Source organism: Solanum pennellii, chromosome 6, assembly GCF_001406875.1.
Source record: "Solanum pennellii chromosome 6, SPENNV200".
Taxonomy (NCBI): domain Eukaryota; kingdom Viridiplantae; phylum Streptophyta; class Magnoliopsida; order Solanales; family Solanaceae; genus Solanum; species Solanum pennellii.
Window position 1 is genome coordinate 57,723,498 of NC_028642.1, and position 23,652 is coordinate 57,747,149.

General features: G+C 32.6%; 2 protein-coding genes across 2 annotated transcripts; both read right to left on the reverse strand.

Annotated features, from left to right (window-relative positions):
* Positions 1–11,822: 11,822 nt before the first annotated feature.
* LOC107022953 (protein NRT1/ PTR FAMILY 2.6-like) lies at positions 11,823–14,993 on the reverse strand. Its single transcript, XM_015223512.2, has 4 exons — positions 14,924–14,993; positions 14,103–14,320; positions 13,526–14,018; positions 11,823–12,761 (listed from the first exon to the last, which is right to left on the reverse strand). The coding sequence occupies exons 1-4, from the start codon at positions 14,991–14,993 to the stop codon at positions 11,914–11,916; spliced, it is 1,629 nt and encodes a 542-aa protein (XP_015078998.1). The 3' UTR covers positions 11,823–11,913.
* A 2,264-nt stretch (positions 14,994–17,257) lies between these two features.
* Positions 17,258–20,020, reverse strand: LOC107021766 (protein NRT1/ PTR FAMILY 2.7-like). The gene is made up of 4 exons (XM_015222475.2): positions 19,865–20,020; positions 19,444–19,661; positions 18,815–19,359; positions 17,258–18,280 (listed from the first exon to the last, which is right to left on the reverse strand). Exons 1-4 carry the CDS (start codon positions 19,920–19,922, stop codon positions 17,461–17,463), a joined length of 1,641 nt encoding a protein of 546 aa, XP_015077961.1. The 5' UTR covers positions 19,923–20,020; the 3' UTR covers positions 17,258–17,460.
* Positions 20,021–23,652: the final 3,632 nt, after the last annotated feature.

A 23,652-nucleotide genomic window follows, 5' to 3' on the forward strand; every position in this document is an offset into this window, starting at 1 on the left:
CGTAGTTCGACCAGGTATAGCATATAATAATTAAAAGATTTAGACAACTCAAAGAAATTCCTAGGTCTAACGCCACTGAAATTTGTAGTCATGAAGTGTTTTTTTTTCCGCACCAATATGTTTTATAGCCTCTTAATCGTCAATATTTATACTGTATGTTTGTACCCTACGAATTTCTACAGTAATGATTTGTTGTACTCTTTTTGAATGCTTTCTTGGATCTTTGTCTCTTCCCAATTTTCACGAGATCCAGACATTGTTATGACCATCCCCGACTGATGTCGGGGACGGTATCCCTACAAAGATATGAGAAATATGTGAGAGCAGGACCGTCATACAAAATAATAATAAAAATAAGTAGATGCGACCTTATAGTTAAATACTCCCCTGATTTATCGTTTTTTGACTTGATATTAACGTCTTGTGGAATACAAGGACTCGAATTTGTTAATCCTCTTGTCTCTTGCGATTTCGGACAAAAATGATTTCTGAATTTGAAAATAAATTAATTTTTCGCTGTAAAGAAGAACAACTCAAAATGTAAAAGTGTTAGTTCCTGTACATAATGAATAATGTAAAATATCACACAAATAATGAATAAAACACATAAACACATTTTTAATTAAAGACAAACTGAAATATATCACATAGTATACAAATAATTAATGCGCGTCCTATACAAATACGTGACCCTTTTATGCCTAGGGTAGGCCTATCGATTCGAAGGATGTATTACGCCTTTTGACAACTTTCCATTGTCCTTTAAAACACTTAGTACAATTTATGAACAAATGAAATAGAATTATGAAGTCAAAGGAAAAAGAAAGAAGGAAAAAAAAAATTACAAATATTTAATCCCACGTAGGGGTACCATCCTATTCTAAGCCTTTGTCGAAGGGTCTTCCTCTTGAAATTCTTGTCATCTCCGATTGTCAACACCTTTAGATGGAATGGTAGCTTCTGAAAACTTGAGCTTGACAAAAGTAAACTATTAAAACTTCTAATTCAGATGGACTGTGGTTTGTCAAACGACGTATACATCCTTCAAATTACACACAATTATGGTCGTCCTTTTAGGCTAGAAGCCATTATAGACTCAAGGTGGTCTTTCTAATGGACTCAACACGCCTTGGGTGTTGAGTCATCTTAGGCTGATGCTTAAATTCGGATTTGGTTTTGCTCTATCCTAAAATGACTAGAATTGGTATAAAAGTGACGGTTACCCGAGTCGGACAGACAACGGGGTGAAGCTAATAAACGACGTTGGATGACCGCAAGCCAACTATTCGTTTATTACTTCCAAAGATTATACTTGTGTGTTTTTCTGAAGAAAGCCGTGGTAAGCCACGTAACTTCCTTTGTCCTAATGCAAACTATTTGTCATTTGACGGAAATTATGCCATGAAATGCAATGATAATATACACAAAATAAAATAAATAATGAATAAATACAATATACAAATAATCAGCGAAATATAAAAATACAAGCTATAACATACCAATAGAACAAAAATTTCCTCAATTTGAAAAAAAAAATTAAATTCATATTGGTTAAAACCTCTAAACTCCCCAGCAGAGTCGCCATTCTGTTTACATCCCCACTCTTTCGAAGTAGGGCGAAACGTCGCGGCAACTCGAAAATAATTAATTGATTCAATTTTAACAAAGTTTTAAAAATAAACAAGTTTTAAAAAGAGTCGCCACCTAATTTTAGGAAAAATAGGAAACCAATTATCAATCTACGAAACCAATTCGATTCTAGGTAAGGGGTTTAAATTATTCCGAAGGGAAGGGGTTAGGCACCCTTCGGAATCCACAATTGTGGTTCCCGACTGAATTCATTTTTTTTCAAATTGAGGAAGAATATAAAATAATGTACAGATATAATAAACATGTAATATACACAACAAAATAAAATAATAATCGGCCTAAGGTTTGCCTAACGTCAATATCCACAAAATAATGAATGAAATATAATTCGAACTTTTTCGAATAATTTCAAGGAGAAGCACCTCCGGGTACCTGTAAAGACACTTAGTAAAAGAGTTAGTGCCAAAGTAATATAAATAAAAATAAATAACTCAAATAATAACTAAAAATAAAAATCCGTCTTATTAACATGGGAGGCCTTGGAAATCGACGGTAATTTCTTCATCGGCCATTTTCAATAATTTTAACAAAACAATTTATATAAACTTAAACTAAAAATTTCCGTCTTTTAAAAATGGAAAGGCCTCTAAACCCGACGGATAGATTTTTCATTGGCCCTTTCAACATATAAAATATATAAACTTGAATAAGAATTCCGTCTTTTTAAAATGGGGAGGCCTCCAAAACCGACGGAGAGTTTTTATCATCGGCCCTTTTCAACATATAAAATATATAAACTGAACATCAACAAAACATAACAAACTTATCCCAAGAGAATATGGAAAACAACAACCAAACTAAAATAACATAATTAGAAATGGAAACAACAATAACATAATATATAAAAATAAAAAATAACATTAAAATAGAATAATAACAAAACCCTGAAAAGTTAACATAGCAAATAGTTGACTAACAATTTTAAAATAATAGTAATAATAAATAAAGAAACATCGAATCGTAAAATAATGCTATTATTAAAACTACAATAAACACAAATATTAATTGACTTTAGAACTATATTAAACTAAAAAACAGAACAAGCTACATATAATAAACAGAAAACATAAAAGAGCGGGAAATTAAATAAAACAAAGCTAAGAAAAAAAATTTACCTGGTTCTGGACAGCGAACCGGAACTCCGAGTTTGAAAGAGACGACTCCACCTCCTCAACTCGAAAAAACCACAAAAACACTTTAAAATTTTTAAACTATGGGAACCAAGAATTCTCAAAATTTTATGAGTATTCTTTTGTTTTCCCCTCCAAATCCTCTCCTAAAAATAATGAATGAAGTGGGCTTATATAGAAACCCAAAAATCCTCAAAAAGGATGAAATACCGATGTGGGACTATTGCAAAATTGAAAATTGTTTGAGAGACAATGTGGGAAAGGCAGATTTTTTTTTTTTGTCTTTGACTCAAAATGTATGAATTTTAAAATCATCGGACCAAAATTTGCTATTAAATAAATAAAGATTCAAAATCACGAATTTTTAAAATGTTAGGCCAAAATTGGGTGTCAACAGCGATATAATAAGTGGATATACTGTGAAATATAACTATATAAAAAGTGGATATACTGTTTCACAGTGTCACCAAAGCAAGAATTGTAAATAATACTTTCCTATGCTCAAATTTATATGTCATATTATTTTTTTATTTCGTTTCAATAGGAATGTTATAGAAAATAATATAGTTTTACTTTAAATTTTTTATGACTAATGAAATCATTTATAGCCGTATTATAGTTAAGGACTAGTGTTTTTAATCACAATTTCTTTTTTTTTATTAATTCAAATGGTATCACATAATTTAACACGACGGGAGTAAGGAATATACTCAAGGCTAAATCTCAGCTTGAGAAGATTGGATACAGCTATAACACACTTGTCATTCTCAATAATTGCTCCGTTGAAATGTTGTATATAGAGGAGAAGATTGATAAATCTAACAATAGTCAATACAAGGTACATACTCAAAATGGACTTTTACCTTAACATTGGTAGAATTTACACAAAGTACAATAGATATGCAAATGAAGACTGTTCAATGATCAATCACATCTCCTTTTTATATTGATTTCAATATAAAATTTTTTTAAGGTCATTTCCTCTTTTTTTTGTCTGCATTAGTGCATTTCCTGTGACCAACACATTACATTCCTACAAATGCCTAAGAGTTGATTAGACGAGTTTGGAGTCAAAATGATAAAAGAAAATTATTAAAAATTCCAATAGAACAGCAAAATTGATTTTAAAAGCAAAAGAAAAACTTTCTAACGATCAAATTAGGGCGGCGGCCACAAAGCGTAGGCCATCAGAGCCTTGGAAGGTGGCTGCGCCTTGTAAGGCGCACTAAATCTGTGTTTTCCAGCTCATTATAAAAAAAATTATTTCATTTGGTATTTCTCGTAGTTAATTGAGTTAGCTAGTTGACAAGCTTAGTGATTGATTTTCACCTAACCTGAACTTTTAAACTACACGTTGGCTTTGTTTTGTCTTGTTTTTTTTTTACATTTTGTGAGGGAGTCAATTTTTTTCTGTATCCGCAAGAAATACAAAATGATTTATTTTTTTAAATGGCCGCAAAACGCAGATTTAATGTGCCTTACAAAGCAAAGCCAGGCACATATCCCCTGTCCTTTGCAACTATTCCCTCCGTCTGGAATTGTTTGTCATGTTACGTTAATTTTCAAAGGTAAATTAGATTATATTAATTTGATATTTTAAATTAAAAAAATAGATTCTAAAACTATATGAAAAGTACTATAAATTACAATTTTTTGCACATTAATATGATGAAAAATACATCTTAAAATGTTAGTTAAAATTTTTATAGTTTGACTCTAAAAATAGAAACCATGAGAAGCAATTCCGGACGAAAGAAGTATATCCTAATTTAGACGACGTTAATTTGATCATTAATTATCCTTTTAATTCTAAAGTCAATTTTATTGTTCTTTTAAAATTTTCGATAAATTTTCTTGCCCATTTAATTTCGGGACTCGTCTAATGAACTCCTAACTTGGTAGGGCATTTGTAGGAATGTAATGTGTTGGTAACAGGAAATGCACCAACGCAGTGGGGGTCCAAATAGGCAGCAGGAATCGGGTTTATTACAGTGTAGGATAATTTCATACATCTTTTAAGCGCTCTATTAAAAAATTAAACATTTTTTTTCAATATTTACGGTGAACACATGATCGAAACTTCACATAGGAATTACTTGGCCGAAAATACTTTGGAATTGTGGCCAAAATCTATCTAATATTAATGATGCGCATGGTGTATCAACATTTATTTAATTAATTAAACATCATTCTCCATTCACGTTTACTTGTCTATAATTAATTTGATATGCATCTTAAATAGTAAATTAAATCTATTGATTTTATATATTATCTCTTATTTTTTAAAATTATCGAAATGAAATCAATAAATAAATAAAAATAAAATACATTATATAAAGATAATAAGAATTTAACATCCACTTTGGGAACATGAGTTAGTGGAAAATGGAAGCCACACAAACCAAAATATTTTTCTTCTTTTGTAGTGCAATACATCGCCGGGCCAAGGAGAAACAGTTATGATCCACCAAAATGCTTCCATTAATATTAAACTAATTGGTGATAATTTTAGAGATCTCTCTCTAGATTTCGCTCTATAACACTCACATTTCCTATGATTTACAATATTACATCTACCTCCTTATTCCATTTACTTGCAATCATTCTTTAAACCTAATTAAATTAAATATAAATTAATTTAGATTTGACAATTTTACCCTTATTTATATTAATTTCTTCATATTAATAAATTTTATATAGAAAACAACTCATTTAACAAATACTTTAAAAATAAATCAGCACAAATACGTGCTTTTTTATCCAATAAAGATCAAAGTCTTCATTCAAGCTGATCCACCATTTTCACGAAATATTAACTCTGTATCAATATTTCACGTTTACCAATTCACGTAAATTTTCCCCCCACAATAACTCATCATTTTTGGGCAACAATTTCTTCAAATAGAATAAAAAAATGAACTCCCAAGAGTGAAATTCGATAAGAACGGTCAGATTTTGTTCTAGTAAAACATTTCCACGAGCGCAGAAGAACATGATCAAACAAATAGAGATAAATCATTGAAAATTAGATCTAAATTTTCATATATAAGAGTAAAATTGTCAAATCTAAATTAATTTATATTTATTTTAAATAGGTTTAAGAATGGTTACAAGAAAATGAAAATAAGGAAGGTAGACGTAATATCGTAAAACACAGGGTAGGTGAGTGTTATAGAGTGAAACCTGGATGGAGGTCTCTGAAATTATCCCAACTAATTAAATTGCCCGCGCATCGTGTGGAGAGAAATTAGTGTTTTTATAAACAAATTTTTAAAAAAGTTAATCGAGATTATAATCATAACTTATCGTAAGGCACACATGTAAAAGTTATGTAAGCAAATGTAAGGAAAATATTTATTATATACGAAAATAAGATTTAAAAGTTTCTCCAAGATATAATTGTAGTTTTATTGTACTCCATCGTAGGATTAAAATATGTAACGCAAGGAATAGAGCAGTAGATACGATGTGACAACCCCCTCGGGATCCACATACTCAGGTATTGTCTCTGCCATGGGCGGCCATTCGCNCAAATTGCTCAATTGGTAAGAGGCGATCTCCTTGGGAGGGATGTAAAGGAGCCATAGGTCACGGGTTCGATTCTCCCTTGAGGCTGCGAGCCAATAAGAGGGGATTAAAAGAGCGAATGGCCGCCCATGGCAGAGACAATACCTGAGTATGTGGATCCCGAGGGGGTTGTCACAAAAAAGGCGCCTTTTTCTCAATTGGTAAGAGGCGATCTCCTTGGGAGGGATGTAAAGGAGCCATAGGTCACGGGTTCGATTCTCCCTTGAGGCTGCGAGCCCATAAGAGGGGATTAAAAGAGCGAATGGCCGCCCATAGCAGAGACAATACCTGAGTATGTGGATCCCGAGGGGGTTGTCACAAATGCAGCTCAATTGGTAAGAGGCGATCTCCTTGGGAGGGATGTAAAGGAGCCATAGGTCACGGGGTCGATTCTCCCTTGAGGCTGCGAGCCCATAAGAGGGGATTAAAAGAGCGAATGGCCGCCCATAGCAGAGACAATACCTGAGTATGTGGATCCCGAGGGGGTTGTCACAAATGCAGCTCAATTGGTAAGAGGCGATCTCCTTGGGAGGGATGTAAAGGAGCCATAGGTCACGGGGTCGATTCTCCCTTGAGGCTGCGAGCCCATAAGAGGGGATTAAAAGAGCGAATGGCCGCCCATAGCAGAGACAATACCTGAGTATGTGGATCCCGAGGGGGTTGTCACAAATGCAGCTCAATTGGTAAGAGGCGATCTCCTTGGGAGGGATGTAAAGGAGCCATAGGTCACGGGGTCGATTCTCCCTTGAGGCTGCGAGCCCATAAGAGGGGATTAAAAGAGCGAATGGCCGCCCATAGCAGAGACAATACCTGAGTATGTGGATCCCGAGGGGGTTGTCACAAATGCAGCTCAATTGGTAAGAGGCGATCTCCTTGGGAGGGATGTAAAGGAGCCATAGGTCACGGGGTCGATTCTCCCTTGAGGCTGCGAGCCCATAAGAGGGGATTAAAAGAGCGAATGGCCGCCCATAGCAGAGACAATACCTGAGTATGTGGATCCCGAGGGGGTTGTCACAAATGCAGCTCAATTGGTAAGAGGCGATCTCCTTGGGAGGGATGTAAAGGAGCCATAGGTCACGGGGTCGATTCTCCCTTGAGGCTGCGAGCCCATAAGAGGGGATTAAAAGAGCGAATGGCCGCCCATAGCAGAGACAATACCTGAGTATGTGGATCCCGAGGGGGTTGTCACAAATGCAGCTCAATTGGTAAGAGGCGATCTCCTTGGGAGGGATGTAAAGGAGCCATAGGTCACGGGGTCGATTCTCCCTTGAGGCTGCGAGCCCATAAGAGGGGATTAAAAGAGCGAATGGCCGCCCATAGCAGAGACAATACCTGAGTATGTGGATCCCGAGGGGGTTGTCACAAATGCAGCTCAATTGGTAAGAGGCGATCTCCTTGGGAGGGATGTAAAGGAGCCATAGGTCACGGGGTCGATTCTCCCTTGAGGCTGCGAGCCCATAAGAGGGGATTAAAAGAGCGAATGGCCGCCCATAGCAGAGACAATACCTGAGTATGTGGATCCCGAGGGGGTTGTCACAAATGCAGCTCAATTGGTAAGAGGCGATCTCCTTGGGAGGGATGTAAAGGAGCCATAGGTCACGGGGTCGATTCTCCCTTGAGGCTGCGAGCCCATAAGAGGGGATTAAAAGAGCGAATGGCCGCCCATAGCAGAGACAATACCTGAGTATGTGGATCCCGAGGGGGTTGTCACAAATGCAGCTCAATTGGTAAGAGGCGATCTCCTTGGGAGGGATGTAAAGGAGCCATAGGTCACGGGGTCGATTCTCCCTTGAGGCTGCGAGCCCATAAGAGGGGATTAAAAGAGCGAATGGCCGCCCATAGCAGAGACAATACCTGAGTATGTGGATCCCGAGGGGGTTGTCACAAATGCAGCTCAATTGGTAAGAGGCGATCTCCTTGGGAGGGATGTAAAGGAGCCATAGGTCACGGGGTCGATTCTCCCTTGAGGCTGCGAGCCCATAAGAGGGGATTAAAAGAGCGAATGGCCGCCCATAGCAGAGACAATACCTGAGTATGTGGATCCCGAGGGGGTTGTCACAAATGCAGCTCAATTGGTAAGAGGCGATCTCCTTGGGAGGGATGTAAAGGAGCCATAGGTCACGGGGTCGATTCTCCCTTGAGGCTGCGAGCCCATAAGAGGGGATTAAAAGAGCGAATGGCCGCCCATAGCAGAGACAATACCTGAGTATGTGGATCCCGAGGGGGTTGTCACAAATGCAGCTCAATTGGTAAGAGGCGATCTCCTTGGGAGGGATGTAAAGGAGCCATAGGTCACGGGGTCGATTCTCCCTTGAGGCTGCGAGCCCATAAGAGGGGATTAAAAGAGCGAATGGCCGCCCATGGCAGAGACAATACCTGAATATGTGGATCCCGAGGGGGTTGTCACATACGAGGACAAAAACAATTACAGATCCAGCAGGGATTTAGGAAAATGGCTGCACCAAGTACATTAGCTGCTACACAAATTAATTTTCATTAGTTTTTTCTTATACATAAATTACAGCTTATACATAAATTAATTTTCATTAGTTTTTTCTTATTTCTTCATTATTCATGTTTTCTTCTCATTAAAATTGTAGAAGCTATTTGATTGAGGTAAGCTAACGTGTCTTGATTGTAGAAATAGATTAACGAGAGCTTTAACAAAAATTTGGTATAAAGAGTGATACAACATTAAATATAAAATTATTCTCAGAATTCATAGAAACTCGAAAAAGGTACAATTCCTCCATCTCAATTTGTGTAATATTTTTCATTTCTTGAAATTTAATTAAATTATAGAAACCTTAATCAATATTTGAGAAAACTTACAACTTATAACACTTTCGTATAATTTTTGGACTATCTCTGTATTTCTTTATAGTATTGATTATCACTATGTTAATTTATAGTATAGGACGAGTTGATGCACTTATTTAGTATTATATTATTTCACAGCATAGTTCATGAATATTCAAAGAAAATAATATATTGAAATCTATGTTGCATTTTCAAGGTTAAAACTCATTGGTGTTCCAATAAAAACATGTAGCGACATCAAACATATTCTGAAATGAGTATTCAGTGCCATATAAATGTAACAAAAATATTAATGGTTAGAGAATATATTTTTACTTATTGATTAAGAATCTATTACCCCTTACTTAATGTTATATATATAATGGATGCTAAATTTGTTAAGCTTGATTTTCAATAATCATTCCAGAATAATTTTTATGATATTATTTTAAAAGATCAAGGGATAATGTTACATTGGAACAATAGAAAACATGTATAATCAATCGGAGAGAAACGATTGATTCTTTAACAATTACTTTAAGGACCAAAAGCACGATCAAGTTTCCGTGTGATAGATAACATAAATATTAAGATGCAAACGTCCTATTACTCCCTAAACAATCCTAAACTAATATTATTACATTATTTTTTGTCTATCTGGCATGAAGAGTGTATGCACTCTTTTAAAGAGCGTGAACAAACTAAAAAAATGCTATAAAATATATTTTCTTGTTTTTCTTATTAATTTAACTTTTTCTCCTTATTAATTTTCTCTTTTTCTTTCTTTCTTTTTCTTCAAAAATTCATTGTCATTTTCATTGTAACATCTCACTTTCAATGTAGTCTTTTTATCACAACTTCACCTTCCTTTTTTACTATTATTAGTTTAACTCTCTTCAACTTTAAAATCATATCTAAATATTTTATTACATTTTGAATAATTTGATAACCCACTAGATTTCAAGATGATTAGTAAGTATTATTTATTTTTTAATCCAAATTTCACTTACACTATTTCAATTTTCAGAGAGTTCTGATTCTTTCAAAATTATCATTTTTAGTTTTGAAGTTATATGAAAAAGAGATAAATTAATTGATGATACTTTCAAATTTTTGATTTTTCTTAAAAAATAATTAATTTTGTTATCAATAACACAAATTCTAGAAAATAGTATAATTTTGAAAGAAAAGAATTTGACCGAAGAAGAAGAAAAAATATGGAGAGGCTCAACTTGACGTAGGGGTGGAGTGAGGTGAGCATGGGAGGTGAAGAAGAAGAAGGAGAAAAAAGAAAGAAAATGAAGGGAGGAGTAACTTAAAAGTAAGGGTGAAAGATGAAGAATTTAAAGTGAAATTAAAATTAAAGCAACAAAATTAAAATAAGTCAAAAAGTAAGAGAGAGAAATATAGAAAAACTTAAAATTAAAAAAATTATATTTCAATTTCAATTAACATGTGTCACACAATGATTGGTGTGTGATAACCACTTGCTATTTAAAATTTGGTATTGATCGAAAAATGATGTAATAATATATTATCAAAATTGTTTAGGGGGTAATAGGATGCTCGCATAGTTAAGATGTCTTTTTAAAAATTTGAACAAGTTCAGGTGTCACTTTATTTTATTTTCTCAAATTCTTATATAAATTAATATCAAGATTATTCGTAATCCTCACCCGTAATTGAATAAAATAATAAAAGATAACTACAAAGTATTATGTATATAGAAATTTCCTTTTGCAGTAAATCAGAGCCACATAATCATTTTTGTATATTCATTTTTCTCATACTAATATATCACATTCTGGACCTAATAACATAAAAATATAACTTGAAGCTTTAATCACCCAATCAAGTCTTGTTATTCATTGAATGTCTAATCATTTGACATACAATAAGGGAGTTATATGAATAGATTGATAGTTCATCTGTTTCAAATTGTATCTTTTGTTGAATAGTTTGTGATACTCATGTCAAAGTGATTTTGGCAGAACTTATTTTGTAAATAATATTTTTAGGAGACTCACGTATAAAGCACGCATCCAGAACTAATATTTTAATAACAATCAAATATTTCTCTATCATCATCTCCCTCAATCTCAAACCCCCTATCTCTTCCTCTACCCCCACTTATTAACAATTAGTAAACTTCCCCAAACAATCAAAATCAAATGCAAATAATGTAATAGCGCTAGAAAATTATAGTTCGAATATTTTATTGCAAAGAGGATGCTACAATATAATGGCAATTGGTGTAATTTGCAAGTAGTTAGTTTGTGCTTTTTTTCTGCCAAATTATAGTCACCATTTTTTCCTAACAATCTCACTCTTCAGCCGACTTTTATTTCTATCGCTGACGACTTGAGGGGCCTTATTTCTTAAAACTTTATTAATCGGTGTAACGAAAAAGCGAAATTTCCAATACGTTTGTCGGAAGTCCACGAGCAACATTGACAAATCAAAGGCGAAGCAAACACCCGCTATGGTGAAATGTCCTGACCAGCTATGAACGTAATCAACACATTATTTCAGTAGGCTAGAACTAAGCATGATTTGAAACATTATTGAGAACGATTTTATGTATTTATTCGTAAATTCATGTGTTTCAGTTACATTTCTTATTTAGATACATATGTCTTAGGATAAAGTTCACTTTATTTGATATGTCTCAATAGCTTTTAGATTACACAGTTATTTTTTCACTAATTGCAGATTGATGATAAATTATTGCTCTCTCTAAACACTCACAAGTTTGAGGATCCTTAGATCACTCATCAGAAGGAGAATCAACTTGCTTGAGGTTTTGATACTTGTAATACCAAGCACATATTACATAGTAACCAAAGTTCACTACTCCCCCTATAACCAATATCCAGTACACATTGTCCATTCTTCCATTATTTATGTCACCTGGTAACCATCTACTTGTTCTTCTAACAACATCGATCAGAGCAGTAGCCAAGTAAAATGATATACCAACAAGCACAGAAATCATCGCGATCGCCAAGTTCTTTAAGGTTATTGGAAACTCTTGGTAGTACAATGATACTTGTCCAGGAAAATAAAGTGCCTCCGCAATACCAACGATGACTAATTGTGGCACAAGCCATAACACTGACATGGGCACAATATTGGAACTTTCATTTGATTTTGCTACATTTAGTCTCTTTGACTCGACTAAGGCTGAAACCCCCATACTCAAAAAATTGAGCACGTGTCCAATCCCAATTCGCTGGAGAGGTGTAAGCGATTTTCCAGTCAAATTCTTCCACGTAGGTAGAATAAATTTATCGAACAGGGCGAGGAATAGAGTAGTAGATAGGAGGACAAAAACGAGTACGGATCCAGATGGGATTTGGAAATTGGGTCCTATGTGGCGGTTCATTGCTAAGGCTTGAAGGATTGACAAGCTTGCTTGTACGCCAATTGTTGTGCCAAGAAAAAAACTAGTAGACCAAAGTGGTAAGATTTTAATTAAGGTTTTGAAATCTTCTATTTCTTGTACTGAACATAGCCTCCATCGATTACTTATTGAACCGTCTGATTTTACGTCACCTTCACTTATAATGGCAGCATGGTTCAAAAACCTACAATCATATATAAGACATTTCAATGCTCTACAAAAGTTAAAAGCTACACTCAAGCTGATCTGATAACATTATTATCACACAAAAGATACTCTATGAAAAGCAAGAGCACGTGTGCCCAATAATTTAGCTTATTTAAAAAAAGAAGAAAGAAATTCCAATTTTTTGTCTCATGCGACTTGTGAGTATATTATCAACAAAATTTTATAGTGGTTTTACTTGTTTGAATCAACCAACTAAATCAACTTGTCCGTTTCGTGTCACGTGCGTCTCTATCCAAATCACTAATTAACAATAAAGTATTCAATCTCAAATTGTTTAGAGATAACATGCAGCCATAAAAAGAAAAAGATGCTTGATATAATTGTCGAAAAAGTCTGTTCATAAGAAATCTTTCAACATAAAAATATGCTGAAATCTTCACATCAACTTCCACTGAAGAATTAAATCACCCCACCATCATAAAACACTCTTCATATTATTATGTGTGTTAATTTTACAAGACCCCACATTTAAAAGATAAAAAATGATATTCTCTATATGTAATCATTTAATACTTTGGAATAGTGTGTCTTATGTTAAAAATATATAGAGTATATATAAAAAAAAATTCAATCTAGTAGAGTTTAACATGACATTTGATAAATTGAAATTAAAAAGAAGAGAGTGTACACTTTTTTTTTAAAATGGACTTAAAAGAACAATAGTAGAAAACAAATTGAAACGGAGAGAGCATATGTTACCGGAAGGTCCTGGAAGGTACAACAGCTAATGCTTTAGGTACTACATTACATCCTTGGAAGAAATCCTCAGGAATCGATGGAAGTGCAACTTGTCTTTTGGTAATACTAGCAACAATAACACGAGCCAAACTGGTAAATGGACTTCCTTCTGGCTTAAACTTAATGTAAAATTTGCTTCCCAATAGGAAAATGGCTGCACCAAGTACATTAGCTGCTACACAAATGAAAAATCCAGCTTTCCAACTCACGTTATCTTCAACATACACAATAGCCGTTGATCCTACAACAGAAGCAGAATACCAAAAGAAGAAGAACCAATTGAAGAAAATCCCTTGATCCTTTGGTTTATCAGCTAGCTGATTGGCTCCAATCGTCGCAAGGGTTGATCGGATACCACCACTACCCAATGTTGCTAGAACTATGGCTGTATAGAGTAGTACGTATTGACCTTTTGATTTAGGGGTACATGAGGTTGAACCAACTTCACATGGTTTAGGCCTTAAAGAATCAACTGTAGCTGTTAAAGCTAAAAGGATTGTGCCCTACAAGTATAATGATGTCATACATTTATTGAATATGAGGAGTAATAAGTAATTCATCAAAAAAAAACAGTGGTAGTTCATTACCAATAATGAGATGATGGATGAAATCCAAATGGTAGTGAAACAACCAAGAAAAGAGTCGGCAATAATTGCAGCAATGACAGGAGTTAAGCTTCCAGCACCATTAACTAAATTTGATATTTGAGCAGCATCAATACTCCCCACATCAAATTCCTTAATCAGATACACAATAAGATTGCTTGTCCAACCCACAAATGCTAGGGCCAACCCGACCGTGGTCGCTGTTTTTGTCAAAATCGAATTATATATGCCTCAATATATATATTTACGTAACTTGTTAAATTATTATAACAAATATTTAGGCTATGTGCAACAAACAAAGTAACATAGACCGTAAAATTTGAGCTTTCGAGTTTTTTCATGTTATTAAAAATAACAATAAAAATAAATAACAAATCACAAATGCCTCATAAAAAAAGTAACATAGACGGTATAATTGAGCTTTTGAGTTTTTTCATGTTGTTAAAAATAACAATAACAATAAATAACAAATGCCTCATAAAAAAAGTAACATAGACAGTAAAAGTTGAGCTTTCGAGTTTTTTCATGTTGTTAAAAATAACAATAAAAATAAATAACAAATGCCTCATAAAAAAAGTAACATAGACTGTATAATTGAGCTTTTGAGTTTTTTCATGTTGTTAAAAATAACAATAAAAATAACTAACAAATGCCTCATAAAAAAAGTAACATGGACTGTATAATTGAGCTTTTGAATTTTTTCATGTTATTAAAAATAACAATAAAAATAAATAACAAATGCCTCATAAAAAATCGTGTAGGAATAAGATTCAGGTCTACGAAAGAGATAGGAGAAAAGAGACCTATGATAAAGGGGAAGGTGATCCATCCTCCAGTTCTTCTCGGTAATTGTGCCTCTGATGGAGCCTCCATGGTTGAAAAACACAAATTAAAGGATAAATAATTACTTCAAAATTTTGGGGGAGAACTTCTATATATATTATATCAGCTCAAAAATTTCCAAAAATTAGGATAAAGACAGCACATTGTCTTATTCATGAGAATTTAATCAAATGGGAAGAATTACAATATTGTATAAATGGGGAGAAATTACAATTAAGGGCCCTCAACTTTCTATTAAATTTTAATTTGACTAATGACTGCAAAATATTTTTGGGAAATTTCGATTGATTTAAAAGTTGGTCAAATTTATTTTAAGTTAAATTTTGATTTATGAAAGTATTTGACAAATATAAAAACACTTTAAAATAAATAAAAATGACTTTAGATAAGTTAGAAAGTGTTTGACAAGATCAAGAATGACTTAAAATAAGTTAAAAATAAAAAATAAATCTTTTCTATGTACTTTTTAATTCAATCCAAACAGATTCTTTTAGTATCATTGTTAAGTACATGTTTTAGTGACTTTTATTGCAATAGCTCATCTGTTTTAGTGATATGTCATGTTGAATATCAATTAAATGACTCTCACTCTCACAATGTACATCTGTTCATCTCAGCAGCCAAGATTATAGATCCAATAAGAGGGATCTTCTTTTTATTTCCATAGAGTAACCAAGATGACACAAAAGAGGATGAGAATGTTCATAACTTAATATTCTACTTCTTCTTTATCCTCCCCTGACGACCTACAAAATATTGATTATCTCTCTTCAGACAAGACATGTTTTCGCAATTCACAAAATCAAATTACAATTTCAATGTGCAATTATCGCACTAAAAAATGGTTCTTGGAGAAATGTTTATATTGAGTCAGAATGGGATTGGTTGGTTTCATGGATCCTTTGTCATTTGTACATGGAGCATTTCATTGGCTTACTTGTGTGGGTTCATTCAATATTTCAAATGAGGCATATACAATTATACCAATCTCAGATCAAATGTCCTCTTATCTTTACCATGATGCCTCTGTTTCTATAGTCAAATCTGTTTATAGATTTGCAGATGGTGATGTACTATATTTCTCTGCCGCCGATCGACTGATTCATTCAACACATCCAAAGGAAGATTTCAGTTATGGCGTGATTCATTCGTTAAACGTGGTGACATGATTAATATAGTCACTTTCAACGAGAGTTTGATCGATCCAAACACTCTAATTTAATATTTGGTTAGGTATGATTGAGTGATTTTTATGTTCATCACATGTAAGAAACTCTTAAATTTTGTTTTTGTGTCATTTGTGAATTGAACTTTGTTAGAAAATATATATATATATATATATATCAATTAAATGACTTGATTTACATACTTTCTCCGAAGACTCTTAATTGTCATGTTGTATTTTTATAAAAGTCAAATTGATTAATTTTTAAAGTTAAAAAATAAATTATATTAATTTGATATTTTAAACAAAAAAATTTAGATATTCAAAAGTTATACGAAAAATACTATAAATTGTAATTTTTTACATAACAATATGATAAAAAAATATATCATAAAATTTTAGTCAAAATTTTCATAATTTGACACTAGAAAATAATCATAATTATTAAAAGTGAACAGATACGATACTAAGTAATCATAATTAGTTAGACTCTCACTTTCAAAATAGATATTATTCCAATATCACCTAGCTCGACAGTCGAAGGAAAATAATATCTTTTGCTGGAGTAATACAAACTGTTGAACAGAAATTACATTTGATTAATTAAAAATTACTAACGTCTTTTCCTACTTGATCATTTCAGAAGTAATTATTGGTACCATAGATTCTTAATATCTAATGTAAATGACTACTAATCCTAATAATTTAGAAAATGACTTATTTTAGAGAAATTTTTCTCATTGACTTTAACGTCGTCATAGCAAACATGTACATCTGATATATAGACAGACATGGATTGCATATCAAAGCACTCAAACTTTAATTAACCGTATTTATGCTATTATAACTTACACACTATTCCTCCATCCACGTTTAATCGTCATAATTTCTTTTTCTAAAGTTGAACTATAAGAACTTTAACTAATATTTTATCATATATTTTTTTATTATATTGATATGTAAAAAATTCCAATTAATAGTACTTTTAGTATAGTTTTTGAATACCAAAATTTGTTGTTTATTATATGAATTAATTTAATCTAATTTAATTTGCAAATCAATCAAGTTAACTATCAAAAAACCCACATGACAATTAAAAGTTAACGGAGAGGGTACTGTTTATATTATCTGAACTCTGAAGTTAAGATATTCATATTGAAGTGTGTAAATTTGGAAAGCAAGCAAGTGTAGCAATCCAAAAACATAAATACAACATATATCTTTGTCTGAAGTTGACATTATTACAACAAGTGCAAATGTTTTTTCACTAATTGCAGATTGATGATAAATTATTGCTCTCTCTAAACACTCACAAGTCTGAGGATCCTCAGATCACTCATCAGAAGGAGAATCAACTTTGTTGAGGTGTTTATGATTGTAAAACCAAGCACATATTACATAGTAACCAAAGTTCAATATCCCCCCTACAACCAATATCCAATACACATTGTCCAATCTTCCATTATTTATATTACCTGGTAACCATGTTGTTGTCCTTCTAACAACATCAATTAGAGCAGTAGTCAAATAAAATGCTATACCAATAAGCATAGAAATCATCGCGGTCGCCATGTTCTTTAAGGTAATTGGAAACTCTTGGTAGTACAATGATACTTGTCCAGGATAATGAAATGCCTCCCCGATTCCATTAAGTACTAATTGTGGCACAAGCCATAAAACTGACATTGGCACAATATTGGAAACTTGATTTGATTTTGCTACATTTAGCCTCTTTGACTCAACTAAGGCTGAGACACCCATGCTCACAAAATTAATCACGTGTCCAACCCCAATTCTCTGGAGAGGTGTAAGTGATCTGCCACTCAAATTCCTCCATGTAGGAAAGAGAAATTTGTCGAACAGGGCGAGGAATAGAGCAGTAGATACAAGGACAAAAACTTGTATGGATCCAGCTGGGATTTGGAAACTGGGTCCTATGTGGCGGTCCATAGCTAAGGCTTGAAGGACTGAAAAACTTAATTGTACGCCAATTGTGGTGCCAAGAAAAAAACTAGATGACCAAAGTGGTAAGATTTTAATTAATGTTTTGAAATCTTCTACTTCTTGTACTGAACATAGTCTCCATCGATTACTTGTTGAACCATCTGGTTTTACATCACCTTCACTTATGATGGCGGCACGGTTCAAATACCTGAAGTGGTTATATTATCAACAAAATAAATATAGTGATTTTACTTGTTTGAACCAGATAAATCAACTTGCCTATGACGTGTGATAGTACGTCTCGTCTCAAATGAATAAACAAATCTCCATAATTAGTGCTAGATAACATCGATCCATAAAAACAAAAAATTAAAGTGCTTCATATCATTGTCGAAACAGATTAATTATTTATAAAAAAAAAATCTTTCAACATAAAGATATGCTGATATATTCACATGCACTTCCACTGCAAAATCTAATCATATAATCCCCTCATTTCTTTTGTGTTACTTTGACGAGACAACTTTTTAAAGTTGAAAGAAACTTTTACAATTATGTCCTTGTATGTTATTATATTTACTCCCTTCATTTTAATTTGTTTGTATAGTTTTGATTTGATATATAGTTTAACAAAGAAAAAAAAGATTTTTGAGTCTTATCATCTTAAACTAAAGATATATAGAATGTATCAGCTAAACAATCTTTTCGAAACAGACTAATAAACGAATGAAGTATGTATTACCTGAAGGTTTTGGAAGGTACAACAGGTAATGATTTGGGTGCAACGTTACATCCCTGGAAGAAGTCCTCAGCAGCCGATGGGAGTGCAACTTGTCTTTTGGTAATACTAGCAACAATAACACGAACCAAACTGGTGAATGGACTCCCTTCTGGCTTAAATTTAGTGTAAAATCTACTTCCCAATAGGAAAATGACTAAAGCAACAATATTGAAGGCTACACAAATGAAAAATCCAGCTTTCCAGCTCACGTTATCTTCAACATACACAATAGCTGTGGATGCTACTACTGAAGCAGAATACCAGAAGAAGAAGAACCAATTGAAGAAAATCCCTTGATCCTTTGGTTTATCAGCTAGCTGATCGGCTCCGATCGTCGAAAGGGTTGAACGGGTACCACCACTACCCAGAGTAGCCAGAACTATAGCTGCATAGAGTACTACATATTGAACTTTTGGTTTAGAGGTGCATGAGGTTGAACCAAGTTCACACGGCCGTTTAGGCCTCAAAGAATCAACTGTAGCTGTTAAAGCTAAAAGGATTGTGCCCTACAAGTATAATGATGTCATACATTTATTGAATATGATGAGTAATAAGTAATTCATAAAAAAAAAACAGTGGTATTTCATTACCAATAATGAGATGATGGATGAAATCCAAATGGTAGAGAAACAACCAAGAAAAGAGTCAGCAATAATTGCAGCAACAACAGGAATTAAGCTTCCAGCACCATTAACTAAATTTGATATTTGAGCAGCATCAATACTCTCCACATTAAATTCCTTAATCAGATACACAATAAGATTGCTTGTCCAACCCCCAAATGCTAAGGTCAACCCTACTGAGCTCGCTGTTTTTGTCAAAATCCAGTTACACGTCAATATATATACACGTAACTTGTTATTATAACACGTTAAATTACGATAACAAATATTTAGGCTATATACAACAAATAAAGTAACATGGATAAAAATTTTTCATCCATGTTAAAATTTTGAACGATAAAAATAAATAACGAGTGTCTAATCGAAATAGAAAAAAGAGAGGTGAGACCTATGATAAAGGGGAAGGTTATCCACCCTCCGGATCTTCTTGGTAATTGTGCCTCCATGGTTGAAAAACACTCAAAGTATAATAATTACTTCAAACTTTTGGGAGAGCACTTAATTATATATATTATCAGCTCAAGAAATATCTGTAAGTATGGGCCTTCTAGTGGAAAGATAAGTTTCATTAAAAGAAAACCCAACAATTAGCACTAAGAAATAAAGTATGGTCCCATATTGTAGTTTTGCTTTTATTCATGGCGTTTAGTTGACTTTGATGAAATTATATATACCTGCTCAGCTCGAAGGAAAATAATATCTTTTGCTGGCGTAGTCCAAACTGTTGAACACACAAAACACATTTTATTAATTAAAAATTACTAATGTTTTTCCCACTCAACCATTTCAGATGTAATTATTGGTATTCTTAATGTATATATATATTAAGAATGTTATACAATGAAAAATGATAAAGAAATCTAAATATTAAACAAAATAAATTAAAAGATATAAATAGAAGAGAGCATAGAGAGTTATACATTTTTTCAACTATTTTGAGTGTGTACAATCTTGTGTCAAATGTTACTATTTATAGATGGAATCGAAGAACACAAAAGTTATCATGATACATTTATATGACTTTAACTCATATGAGATCCTAAATGAGAGATAGGAATAAAAATCATAATGAAAATTTTTGGTGAAAGTTATTATATTTACGTATAGGAGAGTTAGTGTAACATTAATACAAATATTTATACAAAAAAAAACTATATATAATAATATATATCCAATTTTTTTTATATATATTTACATAAAGGAGAGTTAGTGGAATATACAAATATTTATAGATATAAAAAACTATATATAATATAGATCCAATTTTTTCCTTTTTGGAGGACAAACACAATCATAAATATTTTCAATTGGAATACAAAAAGAACAAAAAATTCATAATTTACTCCACCATGAAATCAATACAAAGATATTTCATAGACATTATGGTGGTTGATTCATGACTAATGTGATGAGTTACTATTTAATATCGAATTTATTAAATAGTTAATCATTTTAATTTGATATAGAAGTAAAACGGTCATCTATCTTTTGTCTAACATTCTTTCTACTTTTAAGCGTATGATACTCTTACGAAGCAAATATAAACTTTCACAGACATTATAAAAAATTCTTCAATTATTAAAATAATAAATTCAAGTTCCTAACAGTAACGAAGGTAAACACTAAATATCTATTTAGCAAATAAAGAAGTCATATCCAATACTTATCATGAAAAATAGAAGCAACAAAGTAATTCAACTGCCTGCAAAAACATCATATACTTATCCTTGAAATTAAAAATCTACCTCATAAATGGTGACAACAAAATTTTAATAGTTTATTTTCATGTGAAAGATCAAATTCTTAGACAACAATTAAAGAATTGAACATGATTTATATGATAAATAAAAAATTAAAACATTAGACGGAATACTAAATACTAAAGAACATACCATAAGAACTTTATGTAAAAAAGAACAGGAAGATGAGAGTCTTACATTGTCTAAACCAAATTCAACTACACAATGTTGTCGGTAAAAGAAAACCTAAAGAGAAAATATACAAATTAGGGATGAAGAATAAATTTTTGGGGATTGTAATATATAACAGTTTCTTTTAATACTTTTCATTTGAAATGTTTGAACTTCCACCTAGCAAATTAATGTAACCTATTTCATTCATTTGAATGACTTTTTATCTTCCATTATATCTTAATTACAATAATTTAAAATGAATACTTAACATTGATTATTTAATTAGTTATCAAAATATATTTTTATATTTTATACATAAAAAAAATATTTTAAAATATTTAAGTGAAGGACAAAATGGTAATTCAACTTTAAAATTTGGAGCTTCACACTTATAATAATATATAATAATAAATAAATAATAAATATAAGTTTCGATCTAATATTTATATTCACATCAGAATTACTAACATTTTTATTATAGATTAATGTAAAAAGCACAACTTTGTAAACCAAAATTTTGGTTTAAACTTTTTCCAAGAACCTTTTTAGGTGGAACTACACGTCTTTGCACCAACTTTTAAAGTAAATTACACTTACTAATCCTTTTATTTTTTGAGAACGGATTATTTGATTTAATATGTCTGATAACTATTAGATTACATGATATTTCTTATCTTTAATATTTGTTCAGAATACCAATACTGATTAAATAACTCAATTTGTATTTAATAAATAATGATAATTAGAGATTGAGTCCAAAATATATCACCTAACAAAATATTGCATATACCAAATCGCGATTAAAAAATATTAGAGATTAGGTGAGGTTGAAGTGGGCTATATGATGAATGATAGATAATAGTTCTAGTTGTATTAAATTTCCAAATTAATTATCTTCCAAGCATCTTGGTCAATTTACTCTCCTCGTCTCAGTTAACAAATCCTTATGATGGAAATAAACAGACTGCTTGCTGTGCAGTATTCCTTTTCATCCGCACTCTATATGCAATGATCTCTTGCCTTACGTAAATCTTTGCAGAAATTATTCGATCAAGACCATTATTCATACAGTAAGTTTCTGGTCAAGGACTAAGCAGTTGCTCACAGTATATACAGCAATTCATCAAGTCTTTTTTCTATGCAACGAAATGGCAGAGGCAGGATTTCCATCGAGGTGGTTCAAAAAGATTAGTAGACACGATATAATGCAACCTTGGAAAGGATATTTTAGCTGCCTGAATACTCTACATACTGAAAATATTGATGTTCGCTCTGTTCATCCTCTATTCAAACATCATAATGAACTCAAAAAACTTGAAGACTGCAGGGTGGCTGTTGTCATCTCCTTCTAGATATTAATGGTTTTGTTAAAGTAATTCTGACTTTTTAATGAGTTGCAATGTGTTTTAACCGAAGACGAGAGGCAACTAGTATGTTATTAGACTTCAACTAGCATTAGTATAAAGTTGTTGCTTAATGGAATAAGTTGAAAGTACAGCTGAAGGGGAAAATAAACATCACCTTTAAGCCTAATGGTGAATGGTTTCTTTCCAAACAACCCGAGCACAATAAAGGTTCCAAAAAGTAGCAAATTGAGCGATTGACGCCACATTCATGAACTGAATGTCTTCCTCCCATTATAATACTTCAATTTTGTGCCTGCCAACAATAGCACAATAGGTTTATGGCCATAATAATTCAAACCCAATATCCATAAATGAAAGAAAAAAGAGGCAATTTTGTGAGTTTACCAGTTTTATTGACTTCAACAACACAATCATCACAAACTTTTTCAAGAAGACGGAGAAAACATGTGGACGAAGAGCAGGCCAAGTAGAATCATCAAGTATATCCTCAATAATAATCGATTTGGATGAAAGGGTCGCTAGTAAAAGACGCAGTTTCAAGTTTTGAATTCCCTTCAGCTTCATGTAAGATACTTTCCCCATCTCTTCAGGACTGAAACAGAGCCGGGAAGAATTTTAGGTTTGGCACTGAACATGTTCAATTTAGGTTACAAACCAATAACCCATACCTTAAATTAAAAATATTAACTATAATCTTTCTAGTGACTTAACTCTCCATATTGACACACACTCAAATAGTAGTAGTACATAACTTCATCAACTTAACTCTCAATATTGAAAGGGAAGGCTCAAAATGGCCTTAACAAGTTCTCTTCCACAATTAAGTGCTTTTGAAAATGAGGCAACACTTCTATTACTAATGCATCAGAACAAGAGATTTGTTGATGTGAGGGACA

Coding starts and splice junctions, on each gene's coding strand:
- LOC107022953 (XM_015223512.2), bottom strand. CDS start 14,993: ATGGAGGCTCCATCAGAGGCACAATTACCGAGAAGAACTGGAGGATGG. Junction 14,321..14,923: donor CACCTTCCCCTTTATCATAG/GTCTCTTTTCTC, acceptor TGACAAAAACAG/CGACCACGGTCGGGTTGGCC. Junction 12,762..13,525: donor TGAGGATTTCTTCCAAGGAT/GTAATGTAGTAC, acceptor ACTTTTGTAGAG/CATTGAAATGTCTTATATAT.
- LOC107021766 (XM_015222475.2), bottom strand. CDS start 19,922: ATGGAGGCACAATTACCAAGAAGATCCGGAGGGTGGATAACCTTCCCC. Junction 19,662..19,864: donor AACCTTCCCCTTTATCATAG/GTCTCACCTCTC, acceptor TGACAAAAACAG/CGAGCTCAGTAGGGTTGACC. Junction 18,281..18,814: donor GTACCTTCCAAAACCTTCAG/GTAATACATACT, acceptor TAACCACTTCAG/GTATTTGAACCGTGCCGCCA.